At 46.3% G+C, this 26085-nt stretch overlaps 2 protein-coding genes across 3 annotated transcripts; one reads left to right on the top strand and one right to left on the bottom strand.

The window, feature by feature from the left end:
* Positions 1-88: 88 nt before the first annotated feature.
* tecpr1a (tectonin beta-propeller repeat containing 1a) lies at positions 89-20521 on the top strand. Its single transcript, XM_062526195.1, has 25 exons — positions 89-228; positions 1105-1338; positions 1607-1789; positions 2797-2919; positions 3283-3405; positions 4319-4493; positions 5037-5137; positions 5817-5918; positions 7317-7465; positions 8262-8911; positions 9351-9496; positions 10386-10541; positions 10898-11047; positions 11460-11617; positions 12047-12174; positions 12402-12504; positions 12880-12976; positions 13334-13413; positions 13595-13651; positions 14277-14451; positions 15738-15873; positions 16418-16510; positions 16639-16745; positions 16996-17115; positions 18219-20521. Exons 2-25 carry the CDS (start codon positions 1114-1116, stop codon positions 18378-18380), a joined length of 3699 nt encoding a protein of 1232 aa, XP_062382179.1. The 5' UTR covers positions 89-228; positions 1105-1113; the 3' UTR covers positions 18381-20521.
* Positions 20522-21080: 559 nt separating this feature from the next.
* Positions 21081-22531, bottom strand: bhlha15 (basic helix-loop-helix family, member a15). 2 transcript variants are annotated; one of them, XM_062526601.1, is made up of 2 exons: positions 22413-22531; positions 21081-21760 (listed from the first exon to the last, which is right to left on the bottom strand). In XM_062526601.1, the coding sequence occupies exon 2, from the start codon at positions 21671-21673 to the stop codon at positions 21083-21085; it is 591 nt and encodes a 196-aa protein (XP_062382585.1). In that variant the 5' UTR covers positions 21674-21760; positions 22413-22531; the 3' UTR covers positions 21081-21082. The 2 variants fall into 2 exon arrangements, with proteins under 2 accessions (XP_062382585.1, XP_062382584.1); XM_062526600.1 differs by having other exon boundaries at positions 21081-21725; positions 22413-22525.
* Between the last annotated feature and the right edge of the window lie 3554 nt (positions 22532-26085).

The raw sequence follows: 26085 nt of genomic DNA, 5'->3' as shown, positions 1-26085 counted from the left end.
GATGGTCTTTGGCGCCCTCACCTGGGCGAAGAAGGCGAAGTTGACAACACATCACAACTTCAGTTTATACAAACCACTTCCTGTTTCGGATTAGGTGTTTAGGTCAGATGGGATGCTAGCAGTGCGAGAAGGATAACAGCAATCGGAAAATGCATCTGTCAGGTTCAGTGATTTGTCTCCCACACTTCAACTGAACGTTTCGTGGCCTATGACAGGGAGGAGTGAAAGGTACGTACCATTTTTTATTACGCAGTAGCCGTCTGCTTAGCCATCGGCGGCGGCTTAGCTACGTCAATCTGATGTTTACCTCCCTGTATGTCCATTTGCTTGCTAGCCAGCTTGTTGGGTCATTCATTTAATAATAACCATTGGCGAATCATTCCAATGTTCAGATTTGAGGACGGTGTTGTGGGTGTCATTGTGATTTTTGTTATTATCTGATTTCACCGATGACAGTTCATGACTCTTGTGTAATCATTGACAGCAAATAGCCGCCTTGTAGTCAATCACTGGTGTAGTGTTTGCATTTTGCCATTCATTCTGGAGGGCCTGGCGAAACATGTGTGACCTTACTTACTGCCTTGGCAACCACCATATAGATAAGCTAATACATATCTTAACAGGGTTGGCAATTCAATGTATTTTGCTTTGAGTAGCCTATACGCATGGCTAAAATAGTAGGCTATAGCTCCCTTTATAGCGCGCCACTAGCCTATCCCTGCAGCAGCGTAACAAGTTAATCGTGGACTCTAGCAGGAAGTCTCTGTTGCTTTTGATTTTGTAGCGCAAAGACAGGTTCCGCACACCATGCAGTAATGTGCGATTGCAGTAGCCTAGAAAGCGGGCCTACTGTACATGTCATGCAGCTGCCTTGTCTCCGCTTCCTCAACGCTCCCTAATAGCCTACATCAGTCTTGAAATCTCTTTAGATCAGTGAATCTGAGTGTACCCGATGATGGCGCGTAATAGCCTACCACGCCAGGGTCGCCGTTATGCCTACTTTCAACCGGCATCAGGGTATCTCAGAGAGGTGCTGCGAACAGAACCATAGTGGTCTTGGAAAGTGGTGGTTCCATACGTCTGTGTCCCTACTCCCTACTGCAGGCTTTCACCATGCCTAGCTCCCTCCTGTGGGCCGTGGACGTTTACGGCCGCGTGTACAGCCTGTCCACAGCGGGTCAGCAGTGGGAACAGTGCCGCGACGCGCACCTGGAGTTCAAGCGCGCCACAGCCGTGCGTCAGTGCTGCTGGGGTATCGCCTGCGACCACAACATCTACCTGAACGTCCACGCCAGCGACCTGCCCATCCGCTATCAGGAGGAGACCTATGAGAACCAGGTGTGTGCCGCAGCAGCGCCACACCTGCACAGCCACTTCACTCATTCATCCACCCACACAGACTGTGTACTCATGGAGAGCAGATGTTATGGGGTTTGGGCCATTGATAAGACAGGCCACATTACGCACACTTCATGTCAACTTCCCACGAAACAATATCAAAACCCAAATATAAGCCTCTTTTACTTTTCCTAGTCTTCAAAACACAAATAATTAGTTGGCTTTTGGATATGGCATCAGATAAGGGTGAGTTTGTTGTGATATGCAGAGGTGGAACCCTGTGGATGGATTCTCCGATCGTCTGTTGCCAAGCGACCGCTGGCAGTGGAGTGATATCACCGGGCTCCAGCACCAGCCTCTGGATGGTTTCCAGCTGCCCTCGGAAAACTGGGAGTGGGAAGCCGACTGGTATGCGGACGAGAACATTGGTGGAGAGCCCACTGACAAAGGGGTAAGTTACACAGTTAAGTTACACAGTTAAGAATTTTACCCTTAATGACTTGTGTGATCATTTAAGTCCTGCCTTCCTGGGTTTGGGTGTAATTCTTAAAAAATCAAGACATACCCACATCACGCTTATAGCTTATGGCCGCGTTTCCCAGATTCGTTAAGATTCTGTTAAGTGCTCAGAACTTCTTAGGAGCGCTCATAAGAAGTTCTTAGCACTTAAGAGCTTCTTAACGAATCTGGGAAACGCGGCCTATGTCAGTACAAAAGGTTTTTAAGTTGTGACTGGACACCTGATGTGATATCAAGGAAGTGATTGCGTCATACACTACCATGTGATATCTCTAACCAATGAACATGATGTGATATCAAGGTTCAGTGATTGTGTCATACGCTACCATGTGATATCTCTCACCAATGGACATGATGTGATATCAAGGAAGTGATTGCGTCATACCAGGGCTGTAGTACAGTCCGGACTCGAGTCCGGTTTTTTATGGTCTCGGACTTGTCTCGGACTCGCTGGTATCTGACTTGGACTTGTCTCGGTCTCGGCCACTGGTCTTGCCAAATATGGTTCTTGGTCTTGACCGAGTCCAGGCATCTTTATTATGTTATAATATTCAAGGGAAGTAGGAGTACACTCTGTAATACTGGTCATTCTTGTATTTGTCTGGAGTGAAGCTATTGTTATTTAGATCAGCAAAATTAATAATAACCCAAAATTATTGTCTTTATACTGTCATGCATGCAAGTTGTTTTTTTCTGTCCTGGACTCGGTCTTGACTCGGACTCGAGTCTTTTGGACTCGGTCTGTCTTGGACTTGAACCTCTTTGGACTCGGTCTTGACTTGGTCTCGACCGGTCCTGGTCTTGGACTTGTCTTGGACTCGACAAAGGTGGTCTTGACTACAGCCCTACGTCATACGCTACCATGCGATATCTCTCACCACACTGTGACACATGAATAGCCACACGCTCCTCTGGATGTTTGCGCTTGTTTGTTTACAGGGCTGGACGTACGCCATAGACTTCCCCGCCACCTACACCAAAGACAAGAAGTGGAACTCGTGCGTCCGGCGCCGCCGATGGCTCCGCTACAGGAGATACAAAGCCAGGGACACCTGGGCCAAGGTGTGCGCTGAGACACAAACAAACACACATACTGGTCTGGGTTAATGAAAAGAATAGATAGGCACTTTTATTGGTCCCCAAGGGGAAATTCAAACATGATTTTTTTTTTTTTAATTACAACGAAACTCTTATTTCATTATCTGTAGCTCCGTGCATGCATTCAGTCCCAGGTAAGAAAAAGCTCCCCGAGCCCCATTGTGTAGAGTCCAGTCCACTTGTTGGTCGTTCTTCTCTAGCCCTGAATGTTTCCCTTTCCCTCCCTGTGGTAGGTCGAGGCGCTCTCAAATGTTTAGACCATAAACAATTTTAATCTTATTTTGCACGGGTGTGTGTGTGTGTGTGTGTGTGCTGTTTTCCTCCTAGATTCCGTCCGAGGAGGCTGGCCCGCTGCCTGACCCGTTTAACGACATCAGCTGCGGTGGCTGGGAGGTCAACGAGGAGCCAGCCGGCCGTCTCTCTCTCTGGGCCGTCTCTCTGCAGGGCAAGGTTCGCTGTCCACCACCACACCGCACCGCACCACGCAAACCTAAACAAGCCACACCCAAACCCCCAAACAACACACACACACACAAGGTCCACCTAGAGCAGGCTGTTGATAGATCCAGAGCTTTAGTAGTATAGGTACACTATGCAGTTTCAGTTATTTTTGGCAGCTGTAGAGCTCCCCCTAGAGTTGCAATATATATATTTATATTTTACTCTGCCGTTGTAAGTTCCCCCAGTACACAATGCTTTTGTTGTGGAGGTGAAGGATTAACAACAGGCAAAAACTATCTCCAAAGAGGTATATCCACTGACAAGGTAATGCTTCACGATTCTCACGAGATGTCTTCGAGTCAACTATTCTTGAAATTGCATGGCTGGTTCTGTTGTTATAGCAACTCATTGTGGTTATGCTGTATGGTTTTGCTAGGTGAACAATTACCCTATTCGTTTACCATCAAATTGGCTTCATAAAGGTGAAAATCTTGCATAGTGTACCTTTTTAAGATGTCTAATAGAAACACTATAGCTCCTAGACATTTTTATGTAAAGTCTTGTACATGGGGGTCAAAAGTGTATGTACATATTCATGGGTTTCATCAGGTCCCTTTCCACAGGTGGGCTAATCAAGCACCATGCATTCTGCATTCATAATTTAGGTGCTTAATTCTATACACCTGTGGAAAGGGACCTGTTGAAACCCATGAATACACATGTGTATACATGCCTACATACTGTACTTACATACATATACATATAAATATATATATTATGGATATTGTTCATCGGATTTATTAATGTATAATAACACTTGAGTATTATTTTTAATTGGGTCTTCATTGTATTTATAACTAAACATGAAGAGATCCTGGGAAGGGAACTGGCAAACATGCGTTCCATACCTCTCGCACCACAGGTATGGTTTCGGGATGGAATCCAGCACGACAATCCAGAAGGTTCCGCGTGGGAGGAGGTGATCATTCCGGGAGAGGTGGTTCAGATCAGCTGCGGGCCGGCAGACTTGGTGTGGGCCGTGCTGTGGGAGGGACAGCTGCTGGTCAGAGAAGGCATCGGCCGCGACTGCCCCAAAGGTTCGTCGTCGCTCAGCCCTCTGCGTCCTTGGCCAGTCTGGCTGTCTCCATAAATCACGTCACATCTAATCTCCTCTCGTCTGGTTTGCCTCAGCACTGTCCTCCTTCCCTGTTCCTCCATAGCCCTCTCTGAATATCAATCAGCTCATCTCCTTCATCTGATGGTACATCAGCCAACACAGTGTTCACCGCTCAACTTTCCAGTTATTTTGTGTGATTTTGAATGCTGTTCTGAAGTGGACACACTGCATCTATTTTAACATCAGAAAAAGTCTCCCCATTCACTAATCTTTTCCAAATTATCTTGATTGCCTGATCAATTGGATTTGATTTGATTTGATTGCCTGATTGATTGATTAAGCTTTGTTGCTTTGTAACATTTTCCGTCCTTATTGATTTGGGTTTTATACTATGTCTGTTGTGTTTGTGTGCGTGTGCGTGTGCGTGTGCGTGTGCGTGTGCGTGTGCGTGTGCGTGTGCGTGTGCGTGTGCGTGTGTGTGTGTGTGTGTGTGTGTGCGTGTGCGTGTGTGCGTTGTGTTCAGGGAGCTCTTGGGTGGTGGTGGATTCCCCCAGCCCTGAGGTTGGAGCCATACATGTAGCCGTGGGGGTGAACGTGGTGTGGGCCATCACAAAGGATCACAAAGTAAGACCTACTAGAACCACAACATAAACATCATCTCATGGTATCAAAATAAACTAGATGACAACATTTTCGTTGGTATCGTTGTTATTAAGAACTGGCATGTCATTTCAAATTAAACAACTGTTTTTGAATTCTTTGTTGACTTTACATTAGTTTCATGATATGTTATAATCAGTATCCAATATGAATAGCTTCATTACAAAGAAGAAATGAATTGTGATTACAGCAAAGTTGTGTGCTTAACTAATACACAATGTGTTTAACAGCCCTATGTGAAGACTGTTTCAAAATTGGTCTTAAAAGTTTCTGTTACAGACTTTCTGTTTCAAAAAAGGAAAAGGAAACTCTAGGCCCTATTTATAAATTCTATTTGCACTTCAGAGAAATGGTAAAGGAATGACATTTGGTCAAGTGTTGAGTTTAACATGTCCAGCTCAGTTGGCTATATGTTGTAATGGAAGCAAACAGTTAAACAATTTAACTTCAGTAATGAACTATGAATAGAGCCCAAGTTTAAGAATCTGAAATCCTGACTCCTCACTTCTTGCTGATTTGTTTTTCTTTGACTCGGGTCAACAGAGTTTTTGCACAGTGAATCAGATTCTCTGCCGGGGGTGGGGGGGGTGTATTTTGAGCTGCGTTGACGGGATTATGATGAACTGTGTGTTTTGTGCGGCAGGTGTGGTTCAGGAGGGGCGTCAACTCCCATAATCCCTGCGGCTCGGGCTGGATTGGCATGGTGGGGGAGATGGTGATGATTAACGTGGGCCTCAATGACCAGGTCAGAGGGCACCTCGGAAACATTACACTCTGGGACACATGTCAGCAATGCATAACACACACACACACACACACACACACACACACATCTACGGCAAGAAACTAGGGCCTGAATACTATTATTCAGTGCTTGATCTGAGGTAAAGCTATGCTTTATGTGTAGTGCGCCTGCTCAAAATGTATTTTATTTTGGAACATTTCGTCAGGTTTTTCTTTTTTAATTTTCTGCTTGGGTTGAGGTAGTTTTCCCATGTTTCTTAGAAACTGGAGGATGAGCTCCCTAAAGAGCGGCTAACCTCTGGGTGAGTTTAGAGGCAGATTGGTCGCTGAAGTTGCGTTTGCGTTCTGGGAAGAGGTTGTATTTGAGGCTCAGCTGTCAGGCCCACACGGGGACAGCTGCTCTCCTGTTACTGGGGGGGTGAGGCCTTCTAAAAGCCACTGCTGCTGAGTGCAGGAGATCAGAGATGCAAGCACTGCAGGAGCCCCTCGTCACACACGCACACACACACACACACACACACACACACAGAAATGGTTACAGACACACACTCTTTCATACACGCGCACACAGACACACACACACACACACACACACACACATGCATGCATACATGTACATACATACATACATACATACATACATACATACATACACTCTCTCTTTCTCAATCTCTCTTCTCTCTCTCTCTCTCTCTCTCTCTGTCAACCCCATATCTATTCATTCATCCATTCTATGTATTTAATCTATCTATCTATCTATGTATGTATGTATGTATGTATGTATGTATGTATGTATGTATGTGTGTATCTATCTAACTATCTATCTATCTCCTCATCCATCTCTTTCCCATCTCTCTCTCTCTCTCTCTCTCTGTGTGGATCTCTCGTGTAATATGATAGTCCTGCTAGCACACAGACGTACGACATGATCACACCCCGTCAGCAGTGCAGTGGCGGCATACGCTGCCAATGTAAAGCCCTGCCCCACACACACACACACACACACACACACACACACATACATACAAACACACACACACAGGCACGCACGGACGCACACACTCTCTCACTCATATGGACATGTCTAAAGTGGACTCCTGCAGGTTGAAGCTGATGTAATTGTAGATGTGTGGACAGAAAATAGACATATGTAAGATAATAATCTCAACTGATTAGTACTGACTATGACTGTATTACAATATACAACAATCTGGCCGCTTTCAGTAAAAACGGCTTTACTTTTGAGTTGAACTTCAGAACCTGATTTTGTCCTTTTGCGACTTTGAGAGTGTTTTGACGTTTTAGAGCTTGGTTAATTGTAGGCTTATTTCTGCTTGTGTGTGTGTGTGTGTGTGTGTCTGTGTGTCTGTCTGTCTGTCTGTCTGTCTGTCTGTGTCAGGTGTGGGGCATCAGTTGTGAGGACCGGGCGGTGTACTTCCGTCAGGGCGTGACGAGCAGCGAGCTGAGCGGGAAGACGTGGAAGGCCGTGTCCGTCCCGCGCGACACTGACCGCTCCCACTCCAGCGCCAGCACGGGCAGCATGCACAGGTGAGCTCACGGGCTGGCCGCCGCAGTCCACCTCAGGTCACTCACCTCGCGTCAACCTCAGTACCAACTCCCCAAACCACTGAATTCAGTCTGCAGAAGTCCTAATCTGACTAATGTTACATTTGGCTGATGCTTTTTAACCAAAGCGACTTACAAAATGATAGAAACATTTAAGGTTTTGAGAGCACTTCTAACAACAAATTAAAAAATATCCCTAACTGACCACCTTGGTCACTCAGTATGACCTCAGCGCCTCATCTGGCCACTCCGTCTCTCCGTAGCTGAGCTGCTCCTGCTCACGTCAGCTCCTGTCTGGCCAATGATAGCTTATTTATCAAAAGCAATGCTGAACAAAACTCACTGTTTTGGGTATTGCATGATAAAAGTGAAGTGTGTATGGAAATATCTATACATATACATACGTTCATTAAGTAATAGAAATTTTATTCTAATATTCAATAATTTAAGTAACCCTAAGCATTTAATCTTTACTGAATTAATCTCTTAGTTACATCATATTGGATGATTTATGTGTGATGTAACTGGAGAACGTATGGGTAGCAGTGTCCATATATAAAGGATCAACATGGCTTCATTTGATGGCAACCACCTTTACTGGAAAACATATCCGCATATACCCTTTTTGCAGATAAGGTTGCCTGCTTCCGCTCCAAAATAAGCACATATATTTAAACTGTGGTGCAATATAGTAGTGTCCACAGGGGGGTGCTGTAAACAGTTTGGGAACAGACATCAGGCATGAAATACAGCCCAACAGTATGCGTTTGTGTTTTAGTGCCGGCTGTTTCTTTGGGGGAGAGGTGCGGCTCCAGTCCCAGGGGTCAGTCCTGAGCGACGTGGACTCAGACACGGAGCGAGCCCCAGCGGGAGGAACCCTCTCGGACCCAGGAGCTCCCGCTGCCGCCGCCGGTGCTGCTGCCGCCGGTGCTGCTGCTGCCGCCACTCCCGCCATTTTGTCCACCAGCGACGTGGACGCGGACGTCCCCAAGCCCCGCATTCCCAAAGTGACCAGCGATAGCTTCATCTCGGAGCTGGTGTCGGACCGCGAGGGCCAGGTGGGTCGGCGCGACGGGCCCCCCACCACCGGCCCGTCCATCCCAGAGGAGGAGGTGTCGCTGGCGTCCGCCGAGGCGGGGGACGCGGAGGTCAAGCCCCCCCCGGCCCTGGTGCTCTCCCCCAGCCAGGCCAGCGGCCTGCAGGGCCCCCAGTGGAGCAACGTGGACCTGGAGGAGGCCCAGACGCACCTGGCCGTGGGGCCGCCGCCGGAGGCCGCCGACACCTGCAGCCTGTCGTCCGTGGCCACCTACCACCTGGGCCTGGAGGAGCTGTACGGGCCCGACGAGCACCCGCTCTGGGCCTGGGTCAGCGGGGGAGGCTGCGACGTGGACTCACACTCCCAGCTGCACTGGTTCAACAACGCCACAGGTCAGCCCCAGATGTGCAGGGATGTGTGGGTGTGTGTTTGTGTGTGTGTGTGTGAGTGTGTGTGTGTGTGTGGATGGGGGGAATTGTTGGTTAGAGGATCCAGGCGGCAGTTTGGTGTGTTGTTTTTTGTCAGTTGATGTGTTTCAAATTTTCACATTTACCACAAGGCCTCTTAGACAGTATTGCTCATTGAAAAATAATTCAGCTCTTCAAGGGTTTGTAACCCTTCCAACCCTGTCAGAGTTTGAGAAGTAGGAAGTGTATAGTGGCTAGGCTCTCTTGTCACCTATCCCTCTGGATGGAGGCGTATTTTGTGATAACACAGATGAACTTAAACTTGAAGCCCTTATGACCATTAATGGTGTCCATAGATAAAGGCATAGGCATCTGCTAAATATCAGGCAACGTGCTTTTTGTGTCTTTTGTGCCCCCCTCTCAGCTATGAACTCGTCTGTCCAGTCCATGTCCTTGTCCATCACGCCTGCGCAGTCGGCTGCGTGGCGCAAGCAGATCTTTGAGCAGCTCAGCGAGAGGTCCAAGAGGGAGATGGAGAACTTCAGGCACTACGAGCAGGCCATCGAACAGGTACTATACTGTTGTCCAGCGGAAACTACACGCTGCTGCACCCTGGTGGACCCTTTGTGAGCGGATGTCAAATTGCAGAAATGTCATATGATTTATTTCATTCTAATTCCTTTTCTCTCTAATTCCTTTTCTTGTCCACGCGCCTCCTCTGTGGTCTGTTGTGCTGGTAGAGCGCCAGTGCTCCTTCAGAGGAGGCGGGAGACGCACGGGGGCGCAGACGAGGAGTAAGAGCGGAGCTCAGTGTAGTGACCCCAGTGACCATAGTGACCGCAGCACTCCACACGCGTTTCACTGAATCTCCACCTGCACATGTTTATCTCTCTCTGTGTAGTGGAATAGACCGTGCAGGGTATACCAATTGGAACAAACATTACATTACAACAATCCCATTAAAAGCACAAAGGAACTTAAATGTGGAACGTTATTGAAGTTAATAGTGGCATTTGCTGTATCATATTCACAATTTAATTACAATTCAATACAATATGATACAATACAATAATTTCAATCCACAATAGGCCACTCATCCAGAGATGAGGTGAAACATTGTGGAGTATGTCTGGAGTTTGATTCATGTGGTAGCCTAGGTGAAGTGACAGTTGAGATTCTTTAGATTCTAGATTCAGTCATGCTTGACCACAGGAACAGATGGTTCTCATGCTTCATAACAGTAGTAGTGATTAGTAGCAGTAGCTACTGTAGCTGAAAAACAGCTGTTCACCCAGGGGACTTCCTTGTTTCGTTTTTTCATCCCTTTATTTAATTCCTCACTCTCTCGCTCTCTTTCTCCCTCTATCTCTCTTTCTCTCTCCCTCTCTCTTTCTCTCTCTCTCACTCTCTCACTTCCTCACTGTCTCTCCCTCTCTCCCTCCCTCCCTCCCTCCCTCAGTCGGTGTGGGTGAAGAAGGGCTCCATGCAGTGGTGGAGAGACTGGAAGCCTCACAAGTGGACGGACGTGCGTTTCGCTCTGGAGCAGTTCTCTGGTGCCGAGGGCAACAAAGATGGCATCCTCTTCATATACTACACCTTCAACGACGAGAAGAAGGTGACCGCACCCACCCGACTTAACACCTGTCCAAACTCATCTACCTTTTAATTTAATTGGAATAAAATGAATTGGGTATTGAAATGAGCAAATAATATTATTTATGTCCAGTATATTATTTAACATACAGTATACTGTATATGTAAATGCAAGTATGTATACCATGCCACAACTTCAATAAGGATAAACTGAACAAAGCAGAGTAACTATAATGCGAGGTATACTTTATACGGAGAGCGTAAAATGCACATTTGCTGTATAGAGCAGAATTTTTTAAAAAGAGGGTCACCTACACTCTAACAGGGCCCCACCCACACTGTAAAACTGACACGATATACACGCTGCTCTCTCCTCAGTATCTGCATGCGTTTGTCAACGAGGTGACCATCCTGGTGCCCGTGCTCAACGACGCCAAGCACACCTTTGCCATCTACACGGCGGAGAGGACCAAGCAGAGGTGGCCCATCCGCCTGGCCGCGCCCACAGAGCTGGAGATGCACGACTGGGTACTGAGTGACCGCCTCACCCGCCGCACACTGGACACTAGAGCACCTGGGCAGAACAGGGACATCCCTTTCAGCTCAGAGATACAGTAGTGTTGACCGATAGTACATTACTAGATGTTGTGTAATATATAGTAGAAGTGGGAAGTCATTGCATTCCAACTGGACTGATTCACTCTACTGTATTTCTTTACGATTTCTACCTTTTATCATTCATTCAACAGTGGGCCTTATACAAATTTATCATATAAACCATAAGCTAGAGTGATCAAGTTAGTGCTACAAACATCATGTTTTAACTTTCATTTGTTGTTACATGTGTGCATGTTTGGTGTGAGCTAAATATGTTGAATTATAATAATATATGGGTATAATTTGTTTTGTTTGAGATGTGTCATCTGTTTGTTTGTGGCAGCTGGCCCTCCTCAGTGTGTCCTGCTGCGACTCCCGAGGGATCCACGGTCCGCCCTCCAAGCAGGCCATCTGGTCCGTCACCTGCAAGGGGGACATCTTCGTCAGCGAGCCCACGCCAGAGCTGGAGGCCTCTCCCTATCCCATGCCCTGTGATCAGATGTAAGCCTCTCATCATTACGTAATACATAACAATGAATAAAGCGGTGGATGTGCTTTATGGGGTGCTTATTTACGTGACTTTTTGGTGATAATATATGATTATGTGTTGAGTTATTCATAAAAATTATATTGGTGAACAAGAAGAAGTGGTGTTAGCTTCATGTCTGAAGGCTTTTGCATTATTTGTGTAGTAGATCCCTGGTGTCTTCCTGGTAGGTTCTGGTGTCAGTATGTATTATTTTAATCAGACTTTTTTTTGTCTGCAGTTTATTTCTATATATGTGCATTAATAATGAGTAAAAATGCTGAGTGGTGGTAAGTGAATAATGCTAAGTGAAAAAAGTGCTGTGCTCTTTTGTAGTTGAGGGTTCTTGCATTGTTGTTCTAGTGGATAATTCCTCGTCACGAGTGCCTTTGGGTCTCCTGCAGGTTCTGGCGTCAGGTGGGGGGTCACCTGCGCATCATCGAGTGCAACAGTCTGGGTGTAGTCTGGGGCATCGGCTACGACCACACCGCCTGGGTCTACACAGGAGGCTACGGAGGGGGATTCTTCCAGGGTAACATCCTCCCTCCCCTCCTCGACATCTCTCTCTCTCTCTCTCTCTCTCTCTCACACACACACACACTCTCTCTCTCACTCTCTCTCTCTCTCACACACTCTCTCTCTCTCTCACACTCTCTCTTTCTCTCTTTCTCGCTCTCTCGCTCTCTCAGCTTGTTTTTCTCACTGCTTGTGCGGTGCTTGTGCCAAAATAACTGCGTTTGTATTGAACGTTCCCCGCAGGGCTTGCCAGCAGCACCGACAACATCCACACACAGACGGACGTCAAGAGCGTCTACATCTACGAGAACCAGCGATGGAACCCCGTCACCGGATACACTAACAAGTAGAGTGGCGTCACTGTTCACACCCTGCTGTTCAGCACTGTGGAGCCATACTAGTCCACCATGCTAGTGTAAATGTCATTTAGAAATGTCATTTCTAACAGAAACGATAGAAACGTCATTGCCAAGATGTACATTCTCTCTTACCTTATTTCATGACTTGTTAGATGTTTCAAACTATTCTTATTGTTTCTTATTAACAATGAAAGGATGCATGTATGTAGGTATGCAAGTATACAAGTTTTTATTTTGTTGTTTTTTTGTCTTAGATAAAGTACACCCCTTCAGACATGATCAGATACAATACTGATTCAGCATTGAGTTGGTGTGCTATGTTCTTTTCTGATGGCAGCTGTAATGTTTGCTGTGTCCTCCAGGGGTCTCCCTACTGACCGGTACATGTGGAGTGATGCGTCAGGCCTGCACGAGTGCACCAAGGCCAACACCAAGCCCCCCTCCCCCCACTGGACCTGGGTGAGTGGCCCTCTTCACCCACTTCAGACTGACATACACACACACACACACACACACACACACACACGGACACACAGACACACTTGATCTGAATTTATTTATTGTCCTACAATTACATTTGTAGAGCTCAACTCATTGTCCTCATCCGGTCAGTCAGAATGTTGATTTTGCCTTTAGAGTTACATCTTACATGTAGTTTGTTCTTTAAAAACTCTTTTTAAGGGATGTATCTCACAAATGTGAAGCATAGACAACAAGAATTCAAACAGCGACATTCTGTCTCAGTATAAAACAGGCTTTCTTTGGTAATACTGTATTATGTTGATGATCATGTCGTACTACTGACTTTTTTTGCAGGTGAGTGAGTGGGCTACTGACTACAGTGTCTCAGGAGGGACAGACAGAGAGGGCTGGCAGTATGCGGCGGATTTCCCAGCGTATGTATTGCTCCATACGACTGATTATACAGTATGTCTAGATGTATGCCATGGCAGGAGACAGGGTCTAGTGCTCCTGTTGGTGTTTGGTCAGAGTGAACTGGTTATTCTTTAGCTGGATGAGAAAGACTGTGTGTAATTGCCTTGTGAACACGGCGTGAGTGGATGTTTGCTTATGCAGGTCATACCATGGACACAAAACCTTGAAGGACTTTGTGCGCCGGAGGCGCTGGGCCAGGTACTTCTCTTTCTGTATCCCCCTTTCTTTTTCTCTCTTTCTCTCTGTCTCTGTCTCTCAAACTCTCTCTCTCTCTCTCTCTCTCTCTCTCTCTCTCACTCACACACACATATTCACATCTCTCTCCCTTGCACTTGTCCACTCAGTCACTCACTCACTCTTTTTCTCTCTTTCTCTCTGTCTCTCTCTTGCTCTCACACACTCACTCACTTACACAAACATATCCACAGCTCTCTCTCTCTTGCACTTGTCCACTCACTCACACAACAGACACACACACACACACACACACACACACACTTACACCCAATCTCTCTCTGTCTCAATCTCTCACTCATTCAGCCACACAACTTTCTGTCTGTCATGGTAGAACATAAGCACGCATGCACACGATGCAAACTGATATGTTATGACTGCTGTGTTTCAACACACATTCGCTGGAATCCCACCAATGAAGCTGTGTGGACAAAGCATATGCAAACACACACACACACACACACACACACACACAGACCTATACACACACACACACACACACACACACACACACACACACACACACACACTAACATTCTACTTGACAAACTCTATTTACCCAGTTCAACTAACCCTGCTCTCCAAACAGGAAGTGTAAACTGGCAACCACTGGGCCCTGGCTGGAAGTCCCGCCCATCCCCCTGAGTGACATCACCATCCTCCCGTGCGGGCCCCAGAGCTCCCTGGAGCAGGTGCCCCTGTGGGCCATCAGCAACAAGGGGGACGTGCTGTGCCGCCTGGGGGTCACCACCCAAAGCCCAGCTGTAAGTCTCACACGGCTCACCTCCTGTTACTGGCCAAGTCTGCATAAATATCCATGTCTGAGAAAGTAGTATTTTTTATCCCTTCAAATGAAAAGTGCAGCCAGCGATCGTACCCAATTTCAAGCCCATTACAATTTTCTTTTAAAATTATTTTTTTTTTTTTAATCACATTCCCTACCTACCTACCTATACCTACCTTTCTGGTGTGTTTTGTTTGGTCCTTTATTAAAATATGATGTACAATGTTTTGGACAAAAGCTAAAAAAATATGAAATATAAACATTAGCAAAGGGAACATCATGCAGAGTTGCTGACTGCACCCTTAAAGGGACACTTCACTGATTAGCATTAAGCTTTGTATCTTTAGAAAAGCAGTCATGTTTTTGAATGGTCATGCATCATTCCCTCAGTTTGCCTTGAGATGGGAGAAATACGGATTTCAATGAAACCCATGAATAGGACTTCCTGCTTTCAATGATGTAAAATTATCATTTTTACATCATTGAAAGCAGGAAGTCCAACATTGAAATCCGTATTTCTCCCATCTCAAGGCAAACTGAGGGAATGACCAACCACTCAAATGACAACCATTCAAAAACATGACCGGTTTTCTAAAGATACAAAGCTTAATGCTAATCAGTGAAGTGTCCCTTTAAGGCCCATTCATGCTCAACGTAAAATACGGATACGGATACGAGTGTTTCAAGCGTTCTTTCCGTTGATTTCAACTGTACTTTGACATGAAATTGAGGGGCTTACGATTACGGATGAAACGGATGAAACGTTGCAATACAGAGCAATGCCACAGGAATACCACAGGAAAAAGTGGATGTAAATTGCCACGTGTTGAGCATGAATGGGCCTTTACTGTGTCTCTCAGATTACATGCTGCATTCATATCCATGTTAGAGAAAGTAGTGAGCGTTAGCCTTGGACACGAATGGGTGCTAATTGCCTGTTAATTGACCAGTTCTGTAGTGTGTGTATCTTGTACCAAAGTTACTGCAGGAGGTGCTGATGTTGAAACTGATTGTTGTCACTTTACGGAAGAGTCTCTCACCACGTTTCTGGTCTTTATCTCTCTTCCTCTCGTGGATCTCTTCTCTTTTCTCTGTTTCGCTCTATCACTCGCTCCCCTCTTTCAGTCACTCTTTATCTCTTCCCTCCCTCCTCTTTCACGACTCTCTGTGATCAGTGTCGATAGTGTGAAAGAGACAGAATGATGACTCGTTATCGTGTGAGAGTGGCGTGACTCTGTCTTTTGTGGCCCCTGTGGCACCCCGTAGGGCTCGTCCTGGCTGCACGTGGGCACGGACCAGCCCTTCAAGTCCATCTCCATCGGAGGCGTCCACCAGGTGTGGGCCATCGCCCGCGACGGCTCCACCTTCTACCGGGGCTCCGTGTCCGCGCAGAACCCTGCAGGTCAGAATCCGACCATGACTCTACACTTTCACAGACCATGCTTCTGGGGTTTTGGGGCTTCCGGGGGAAAGGCTGTCTAAGTTTCACACAAGGCTATAAACAATAAGCTAGTGAAATGTGAAAATTGAAGTGTGACAAAAGATCTTAGCCTCTATTTATTATGTAATGGAGGACCAACATCATACTAGTATCATATCGAGCCAGTACTGTCCAAATCCAACCTGTGGTCATTTCCCGATCCCACCCCCGTCACGCTTCCTGTCACTTTTCACTGTCCTGTCTGATTAAAGGGAAACCATATGTGACCCTGCGAGGTGAAATCAGTCGCTTTGCGCACAATGCTGTTTTGAGCAAATCCACAATAAACAAACTTACGGATTAAAATGTTGAATTTTACCAAAGCGACTGGTTTCGCTTGCAGGGTCACCTATACTTTAAACTAATTAGTGCTATTGTGTGCAGAAATGGACTGAAATCCCACAGGCTGTGACTGGAATGAATGTGTAAGATTATATGTAGATGATGTTGACCTGTCTGACCTCAGGTGACTGCTGGTACCACATCCCTCCGCCGGCCAAGCAGAAGCTCAAGCAGGTGTCTGTCGGCAGGACGTCGGTTTACGCTGTTGATGAGAACGGTATGCTTCCCCACTCCACTTTTTGACGAGACTGTTCAAACTCTTATACACACACACCACTGTTCTTATTCTCTAAACCATGGCTGACATGAGATGTTCTCATAACCCTATCTCTTGTCTCCATGCAGGTAATCTCTGGTACAGACACGGCCTGACCCCCAGCTACCCTCAAGGCTCCACATGGGAGCACATCTCCAACAACGTGCGCAAAGTCTCCGTGGGACCACTGGACCAGGTCAGTCTTTGTACCGGGAAATGAGCTGTTAAAGCAGGTATTTTCAGACCCGCTGGTTTAGTGGAAGAGAGTGAAAAAGAATTTACTAAAGAGAATGTATTTTCTTCAGGCAGTACTTTTCCAGTCATTTGTATGCATGTTTCACAGATTGACATTTAATGTAAAATATTTGGTTTATAGTCATTACTTGCTGAAAGAGTTCAGGCCCGTGACTCCTAACATGGAGTGTGCTTGCTGTGCTGTGCTGCAGGTGTGGATCATCGCAGATAAGGTGCAGGGCAGCCACAGCCTGAGCTGTGGGACGGTGTGCCGACGGCTGGGCGTGCAGCCCATGGAGCCCAAAGGCCAGTCGTGGGACTACGGCATCGGGGTGAGAACCAGCAGCCTGCTGGACAAATGTCCACTGATAACCTCCCAGTAGCTTTTGTTGGGTATTACTATCGTAATTTCCCGACTATTAGCCGTGGCTTAAAAGTTGATTTTGCTAAATTTCTTCGGCTATGAGGTTAATACACAGGAGCAGTTAATATGGTATTAATATGGCTTTGTTTCTTGCATAAAACACTGTCTTGTGGCTTATACACAATGCGGCTAATACTCAGGAAATTACTGTAGTGGGCTCCTATTGCCTGATCTAGATAATGATGAAGAGTGTTTAGATTTGACACTACAGATCTTGGCGTCGGTACTGCGTCCTAAAGGTAGTCCGTCATGCTGTCATAACATCATCAGTTCTAAGCAAACACAGCGGCTGAAATTAGCTACATACACAATAACAAGTCAAACCAGTAATCCAGAATACACACACATACAGCACAGACACATCAAGATAAACTGCTTTTAAGGGCTTTGCTTACTACCTGTTTGTACACTGGGCTAGCACTGTATACACACTCACACACACACACACACACACACACACACACACACACACACACACACACGCACATTCCCTGAGTCAGCTCAGAGTGAGACTGCCTCTTGGCCTTTTTCCATAAGATTTTCAAGCGAATTAACTCGAAATTATCAAAATTATGTCATCCGAGCCCTGTTAATGCGCATTTTTCCACGGTGCTAGATGGTTTTCCATCAACAGTTGTAGCGAATGGAACACTTCGAATTTATCAAAGGTAGCGAATGGTACACCACGACACCACCATGGTGAACGTCTTGAATGCGCGAGACAAAATTCAGATTTTAGCGCTAACTTTGTGAACATTCTGAACAGGCTTCACAGTAACTTATCGCTAATCGCTCCAAACCCTTTCCATCACATTTATATCGCTTTAACTCTCCTTAATCCACCTCTGGCGAGCGAATTAACTTATCACGACAAAACCGACGTTACAGCGATATAAGTCATTGTCCAGCACATGTGTCGCACTAACTTTTCGATGCGCATCGTCTTTAAGCGAATTCACTTTTGAATGGAAAAAGGGCTTATGTGAGTCTCCCTCTGTCCGTGTCCTGCAGGGCGGTTGGGACCACGTCACGGTGAGGGCCAACTGCACGGAGGCCCAGCGCATCAGCCTGCCCGCCCCGCACAACGGCCTGGTCCAGCCGACGCCCCCGCGCAGCCCGCTGCCCACGCGCCACCAGGAGGACGAGGTCAACGGCGACGCCGTCGGCTGCTAGACGTCCGCTCCGCACCCCGCCACTCGACGCTTGCTAGCCTGGGGTCGAGCACATGGTAGCAGGACACCCATCTCCACCCATCTCCACCCATCCTTCTCCATCCTTCTCCACCTGCCAGTGCCCCTGTCGGTGTCACCCAACACATCCCCCACTAGCCGCTCCGTGGAGTGAGTGTGTGTGTGCGTATGCCTGGTGGGTTTAAAGTTTTAAAAGCATCAAACTCTGTTCGTTTCCAAACTGAAGCTGACCATTTCTCACTACCACAACAGCATTATAAGTACAACTTAGTGATAGCTACAAACAGTCATTTTTCACACACACACACACACACACACACACACACACTTGGACACATCCATGTGGATATTTTCTCTTGTGTGCTGGAGAAAAGCTAATTATATTGGTAACATATTTATTTTCTCACTGGGACATCCACATCCAAGTCGTTTACTCCCTGGCTTGACGCGGTCAGGCGACTTCCATTCATTCCCCTCTCCATTCAGATCAGTCACCTTCCAAACCTGCCCTTCATCCAGACAGATCCGTTGATGGTTTAGTTTTTTTTTCTTTTTTTCTGATTGTCTTTTATGAGTAGTTTGGTCTTATCGTGATAGTGTTTATTTCACATGAATGTGATTTTGTGGGCATTTGTTTTGTTTTGTTTATTATGGGGTCATGCAATGCAAGACACACAGACAGTATGACTGGGTTGAAAAGAGAGATCAAACTAAGGCTTAGAGTGGACGAGTGTAGGGTCAACACCCCTCCAACCGCTCTGCGTGACTGAAGCATTACACTGCTGTTTTTAGCTACTGTAGCTTCGTGTTTTTTGGCTGTAAGAGCATTTCAGCTTTCAGTCAGGTCATTTAATATCATGTTATGGTGAAGAACTACTGCCGCAAAAGCTTTTGTTTGATAAGATGCAGTTACGTGATGTAGCACTTGACAATTGAGAGTTTTTGGGGTTTTTGTTGAGGTTTGGAACTCATGTCTTCCCTTTAGTTTCCTTTTTACTGACACAGGCCCTCTTTCTCTCTCTGTATCCTTTGCAACATGACTTGCACTTGCTGTGAGCAGAATTTGAGATATGAATCTTCATGCTGCGGTTTGAAGATGTTTTGAAAGGGTTCAGTTATCCATTCATGGCAGTTAAAATTGTAGCACACTTCAGGGTGTGTGTGAAATCTAAATTTTGTGGCCAGGTATTTTGGTCCTGATAGATATTAAAGTGAAAGATGTTAAATATGTGTTGTTTAAATGTATCATGTGCAATGATTAACTCGTTAAGACACTGTTAAACCTTCTCTCCACTCAGGAATATTCTCACTTCCTCAAAACGAAAACCAGTTGCTTATTGAAAGGCACCTATTTTCATTGATCAGGACCAGAAAAAAATGGTAGCACAAATGCTTTTAAAGGGTTCTAAAAGGATAAATGTATTTTTTGCTATAAATGTTTTATTATTTGAGTGGGCATTGCGTTGCGACGGCCTATGTTCTATTGAGCATTGTATAAGGTCAGATGAAGCTTCTGTAAAAATTGTGAAATGTGGAAAAAGTGAAGCGTTTTTTTTTTTTTTTTAAAGCTGAAATGCATGATGGGAAGTCGGGGCATTATCTGAAGTGACCGCTGTAAATACTGAATCTTGGGCTTTTTTTTTCCTTCTGTGAATACGTACACATAAAAAAAGCCAAACAAACGGAGCCACTGAACTTGTGCAGAACTGCTGAGCGAATGCAAAGTAGATAAGTTGGCCCTCTGCGCGATAAAGCTGGGTCACTCCGCGAGCGTGAGCGCACCGCGCTCCTGTCAAAAGTCAGCGGACGAGGCAGAGCCGAGCTGTGACCATTCATTCATCTCCCTTTAACACACGGGGAGACGTATTAGCACCATGTTTTGTGAAATCTGTACACATTCCAAGCTAAACCTGTGATATCGTGCGCACCTCAGAGAGAAGAGGACGTGTCGTAGTTCTCTTCGTTTTAATCTTAATTTATTCCTTCTACAAATAACAAAGTGGTACAGGGAGGTTGTACTATGGTTAACACTAGAGTACAGTGTACTTGTGGAACAATAACAAAAAAAAAAAAATGTGCATGGTTTGTGTCTGTTCCATGGCAGTGTCCTCTCAATAAATGTGAGTATTCTCAATCGGTCTGTTCTCTGTCCTTTATGATCAGTTACCATTCAGGGTGAATCCTCCACAGGACATGACATATTGTCTTGTTGAGGCTGTCTATCCGGTTGCTACTGTGTGCGCATGTTTGCTAAAGTGTAATTTTTCAGGGTGTGAGACTGAAGTTTTAACAATACATCACATCATGGACCAGTCTTATAGTGGTTACTTAGGACCTGTTTGGATCTTTGGGTCTGTCCTCCTGCATGGCTTGACTCAGATCAGTTCACCAAGGGAGCAGAGCTGGAATGTTTTTTTAAGGGTCTTTTTGCCTCCTCTTGTCAAGACTTACAAAGTTCTTGATCAAAAAGTCTAAGGAGACTAGCTTGAGAGGGTCGGGGAGTGGAGAGGTGCACTTCTTGGCCTCCACAGTTCAACTACTGACCAAGACACTGTCCTTCCATTTGTCCAGTCCATTTCTGAAGCATCCCAGCCTTCTCTCCCCACTGCACCCCCCCCACACACACACACACACCCCTGCCCCAAACACCACCTCCTTCTCCTCCCCCTCCCCTCAGACCTCCTGCTAGCTGCCCTGGGTGAAGCTGTGGATCTGAGTCAGGTACTTGGACAGGCTCTCCTCGTCGTCCTCCTCCAGGTGCCTCTGGCAGCACTCCAGGAGGCGCGAGGCCTCGCTCACGCTGGCCTCGTCCGGGCCCTCGGTGCCGGAGCGGCAGCCGCCCGACATGCCCAGGATGATGGTGGTCAGGGCCTTGATGTAGTTCTTGGCCAGCGTCAGCGTCTCGATCTTGGAGAGCTTCTTGTCGGTGCGCACGTGCGGGATGGCCTCGCGCAGCGCCTGGAAGGCGTTGTTGAGCTTGTGCATGCGCTGGCGCTCGCGCTCGTTGCTCTCCAGGCGCCGGACGTTGCGCTCCCGGGCGCCGCCGTGCGGCCGCCGTCGCCGGGCCACCCCTCGGCCGCCGCCCTCGCTGCCGTCGTCGTTGGCCCGGCGCTGCTGCGCCCGGCGGGACCGCCAGGAGCCCCTCAGCTGGACGGACGCCTCGGAGCCCTCCTGCTCGCTGGAGCCGGGCTCCGTCTCCGGGTTGATGTCCGGGTCAGACTCGCTCCAGGCCTGCTGGCTGCTGCGCTTGTTGACCCCCTTCCCTTTGGACTTCATCCTGCAGACCCGCCCACACCGGTAAGCTCGAGATTCTGAGGGAAGGGCCACACTGGAGGAAGGGCCAATCAAAGACACAATCAAGACCTACATTTCATGAGACAATTTCATGAACAATTTCAGTTCACATTTTCAAATCTGCATTTAGGCTACCATTTTAAGTTTCTCAGAACAGTGGTTGAAACAATTCATCCTCCAATAAGATAATATTTTTAAACAATGTGTTTGAGCTATTTACTTGAGCCAGTTCAGTTTACTGTTCAGATGGAGAAGCTACTTTCATTACAATTATTAAATGGACTACGTGGCAATATTGTGGTTACAATCTCCCTGTCTGTATTGCATCTTACAAATGAGAGTGTCTCTGCACCTGACACGCTGGCTGGACATTGTTATCGCGGTTGATGGGGAGCAAGCGCTAGAGCAGGGCTTCCTAATCTAACTACACACGGGGCATGATAACATGTTCAAGGTTAACCCTTCTAAAAACAGGTTAGCCACTCGGTTTATTATAAGCAACTAAACCACTGTACACCGAAATGTTTTTCCAAAATCTTAGCAATTGGACGGAGATGATTTTAAACAAAAAACGTCAGCACGTTTACGTTGTGACCAAAGATGATTTCTGTGAAAGTCATAATACAAGTACCATAATATACACGCACCAACAATGATATTGTATAAAACCTGGAAATAGAAGAAAACGTTTAAAGAAAAAGAAAATTGAACATCACCTTACCTTATAAAATATGCGTATTTACAGATCAGAGATGAGAAGCCAAGGGAATGTGATGACTATTTGTAATTTTAAAAGTTTGATGTGCGCGGAGCACAAGACGAGATATTCCCAGAATGAAATGTTAACAGTTACACATGCGGCTACCTGTTGCTGCTTGATGTACACGTAGCATTTGCTTAGCCAATGAGATGGAGATTCAACTGCACTCACTTGTGCGTAAGAGAGTTGCGCAGATATCGAAACCAGAGTTCAGTCAGTGGGCACAGACCATGGCACTGACAGGCAGATAATCGGCCAAGCATGGCAACGAATGCTAGCATTATATAGAGTAGACCATGAAGTTAACGAATAGGCTACTACATGGTAACAACAGGACGTGTCCGTGAAACCAAATAGGATAGGATTGGATAACGTAGTCGTTTTGTCAGAAATACAAAGCAACGTTGCCGTCTTATCGTACAAACAAGTGTAGATTGTAGACAGCCTTAACCGTGATAACATCAGTCAGTGTTAAAATGTAATTTCATCGAGATGAATTACGAGGGAAAACGTGTCTAAATATGTTCCCTTGATATTTTGCTGCATCAACTGGTAACTTCTGTCACACTACATTTGTGCTGTCCATTGTTGAATTGCAGGGGACATATTCCTTTTAAAATAAACATTCAATGAGAGAGCACTTAATAGATAAGCCTAATATTTAAGGTGGCATATAACTCTGTTCATGATGTAAAATTGTCTTGTTAAAGCTGCTGTCATGAATGACAAGTAGGCATAGTTATGAAAAAATTGTTGGGAAAGGTCCATCTTTTGAAAGTTGTGTTCTCAAACACATTATGTAGGTCCTTGTGTAATATGCTCAGTCAGTTTCACAGACGTACAGAGAAGTTTGGAATGGAATAATTCCATTCCATATCTCCATTTTCCATCTTTTCAGACATTATAAGATTCCCATTCCAATTTCCCATGGAATGGCCTTTACAGCTAGAAAACACACAGAGAGACTTCCACATACTAAAGGTTAATGAGATCCGACATGGAATTGGCAGTGCTGTCATTATGCAGTTGCTTGCTTTAGAGTCTGTTTTGCCAGGAGTTTATGCCTTTAACACCTGTGCCACTCCCAAGGTAGCTTTCATATCTGACACACACATACACACACACACACACACACACACACAGAGGGACACACACCACTGATGTCCTTGGTTTGCTTCACAAGTCTGCTTCATTGGGTGAGGTGCAGATCGAGTGCTGTGGTCTCCGATGTTTAAACAACCCCAGGCACACAAGCGTGCCACTGCTGAGACTGTGGAAACATTCACGCTCATGTGTTTTTTTCCCTTCTCGCTTTCCCCCCAGTTTTCCATTTGTTGCCCCTGGCTGGGGGTCTGCCTGCAAGGAGCGGACTCTTTTCAGGTGCTGATAAGATTACTGCTATACCTGGATGCTCTCCAGAATATGGACTACAATGATGCAGGCAAATGAACAAATAGACACTCTGACATGAGCAGATACACACTGCACAATGCACACATTAGAAAAAAGAACTCTGCATAAATACACATTTTTCCAGACTCTCCCCCCCCCCACACACACACACTCACATACTATCACTTAAATGACACACTATACGTGTGCATTCCTCTAGTCACCTACTACTACACATTTGCATGTAAAATACCAATGGACAGATGATAGCAGTCTTACAGAATTTGCATGCGACAGTTCCAGTCTTCAAACAAGGTGTAAAGTGATAGATGCATGGAGGTCCTGTTGTGTGAGATTACACTCAAAGAAGGCCTAAAAGTTGGCTAAACAGTAGTGAAAAGAGTAGTTTGTTTTTCACCATTTAGATTGAGACGCATTCATTGAAGAATCGTGGCATAGTACAGACATCTTTTGTATTAGATTTACCTAACTGTTTTTCAATCCCTCTACCATCCTGTGGTCTATCTTTTAATCTTAAGCAGAACAGTTGGAGGCTAATCTTAACATTTTGGTCATATTCTAGTTGGGCAGATATACAAATATTTGCCACAGCTGGACCCAAGGCCACACCTTTAAACAGATGAACAAACACAAGGCCTCTCCTCCTCTGCACCTGCCCCAGTCGCCTGTCAATCACCCAGTTTCTCTCACAACTTCTCAGTGTTCTAAAGTCTAGAACTTGTTAACAACAGTATTCTAAAGTCTAGCCTTTCTTATACCCAGAGTGTTCTAAAGTTTACTCTGCATTATCAATCCAGTGGTTTCTAGAGAAACTTAGAAATGTGTTGTTTAGCAGCTAAAATAGCTTGCTGTCATATTTCATCTGGAAGGGGCTACAGTACATCCTGAATTGCTCAGGGACAAAAAAAAAAGAACGGGGGGGTGGGGGGGGGGTAATGGGAGCTGCAAATGACAGAAGTTGTTTGCCCCTTGCGAGGGAATGTGGTCATCTGTTTTCAGCGTGCACTGCCCACAGACCCCCCCACCTCCACCCCCCCACTGTCAACAATCTCCAGGAAGCAGCGTCTAATCCCGGCCCCTCGCTCCCAAGACAACGGGAGAGCGCGCGCGAGCGAGCGAGCGAGTCAACAGGTGAGCGTGTCCTTCCGCTCGGGCCGGCCCCCGGGGCGCAGGCGTGACGTCACGGCCCACTCGTCGGCGAGTGGCTTTTAGTACCCGACATGCACCTGTCCCCGTCAGCCTCCTGATGTCACGGCGCTCTGGGCTACTGCTGAGTAAGGTCCAGACAGGTACGGGCAGGGGGAAGGGGCCTCGACCGGCCGGCAACCTGACTCATGTGTAGTCATAAAAGAGAGAGAGAGAGTGATCACTGAGGGGAAGTGTGTGTGTGTGTGTGTGTGTGTGTGTGTGTGAGGGGGGATATCAGTCACTTTTTCCATGAGCCCTAAGCCTGACCGGATGAGGTGAAAAACAAGCGCAGGCTCTTGTGTCATCATGACAACAGAGCTGCCCTTTGACAAACGCAATCAGGGCCGAGTGCCAACATGGCACAGTTTGACACACAGGCACACACACTCTCAGCATCGCTCTCTCTCTCTCTTGCAGTCTCACACACACACACACACACACTCTCTCTCTCAGTATCGCTCTCTCACTGACTAGCTCTCTCTCAGACACACACACACACACACACTCTCTCAGCATCGCTCTCTCGCTGTCTTGCTCTCTCAGCATCGCTCCCTCTCTCTCTCTCTTGCGCACACACACACACACACACACACACACACACACACTGAGCATCGCTCTCTCGCTGTCTTGCTCTCTCTCTCTCTCTCTGTCTCTCTCTCTCTCTCTCTCACACACACACACACACACTCTACCTCAGCATTTCTCTCTCTCTCTCTGTCCCACACACACTTACTTACTGTATATAGAAGTCAGATTTCTCTGCACTGCATACATTATTACAAAGAGAATCTACTCACTTAGGACCAGCTGCACTGTTTGGGTTACTGTAAAGCAACACAGTGTGGTTCTACAATATGGAATATGTATATGAGAATATGTCTCTCACATTGCTAATGTGTGCCTGGAGTGCCTGCTATTGCGCAATGTAACATCACAGGTACGAGGATGACCCTTTTTTATCAGTTTTAAATCAACTTGGCACTAGTGTTGGAAGTCAATGAAAATGCAGAATTTCTACATTGTATTACTTCAA

This window comes from Sardina pilchardus, chromosome 22 (genome assembly GCF_963854185.1).
Source record: "Sardina pilchardus chromosome 22, fSarPil1.1, whole genome shotgun sequence".
NCBI lineage: Eukaryota > Metazoa > Chordata > Actinopteri > Clupeiformes > Clupeidae > Sardina > Sardina pilchardus.
The sequence above is the reverse complement of the archived record's forward strand: the minus strand, read 5'-3'. Positions and strand labels throughout refer to the sequence as shown.

Bases quoted from the DNA above. Each gene is read 5' to 3' on its own strand.
- tecpr1a (XM_062526195.1), top strand. From the start codon at position 1,114: ATGCCTAGCTCCCTCCTGTGGGCCGTGGACGTTTACGGCCGCGTGTAC. The intron at 5,919-7,316 runs GTCAGAGGGCAC...TGTCTGTGTCAG, and splicing joins ACGTGGGCCTCAATGACCAG to GTGTGGGGCATCAGTTGTGA. The intron at 8,912-9,350 runs GTCAGCCCCAGA...CCCCCCTCTCAG, and splicing joins CTGGTTCAACAACGCCACAG to CTATGAACTCGTCTGTCCAG.
- bhlha15 (XM_062526601.1), bottom strand. From the start codon at position 21,673: ATGAAGTCCAAAGGGAAGGGGGTCAACAAGCGCAGCAGCCAGCAGGCC.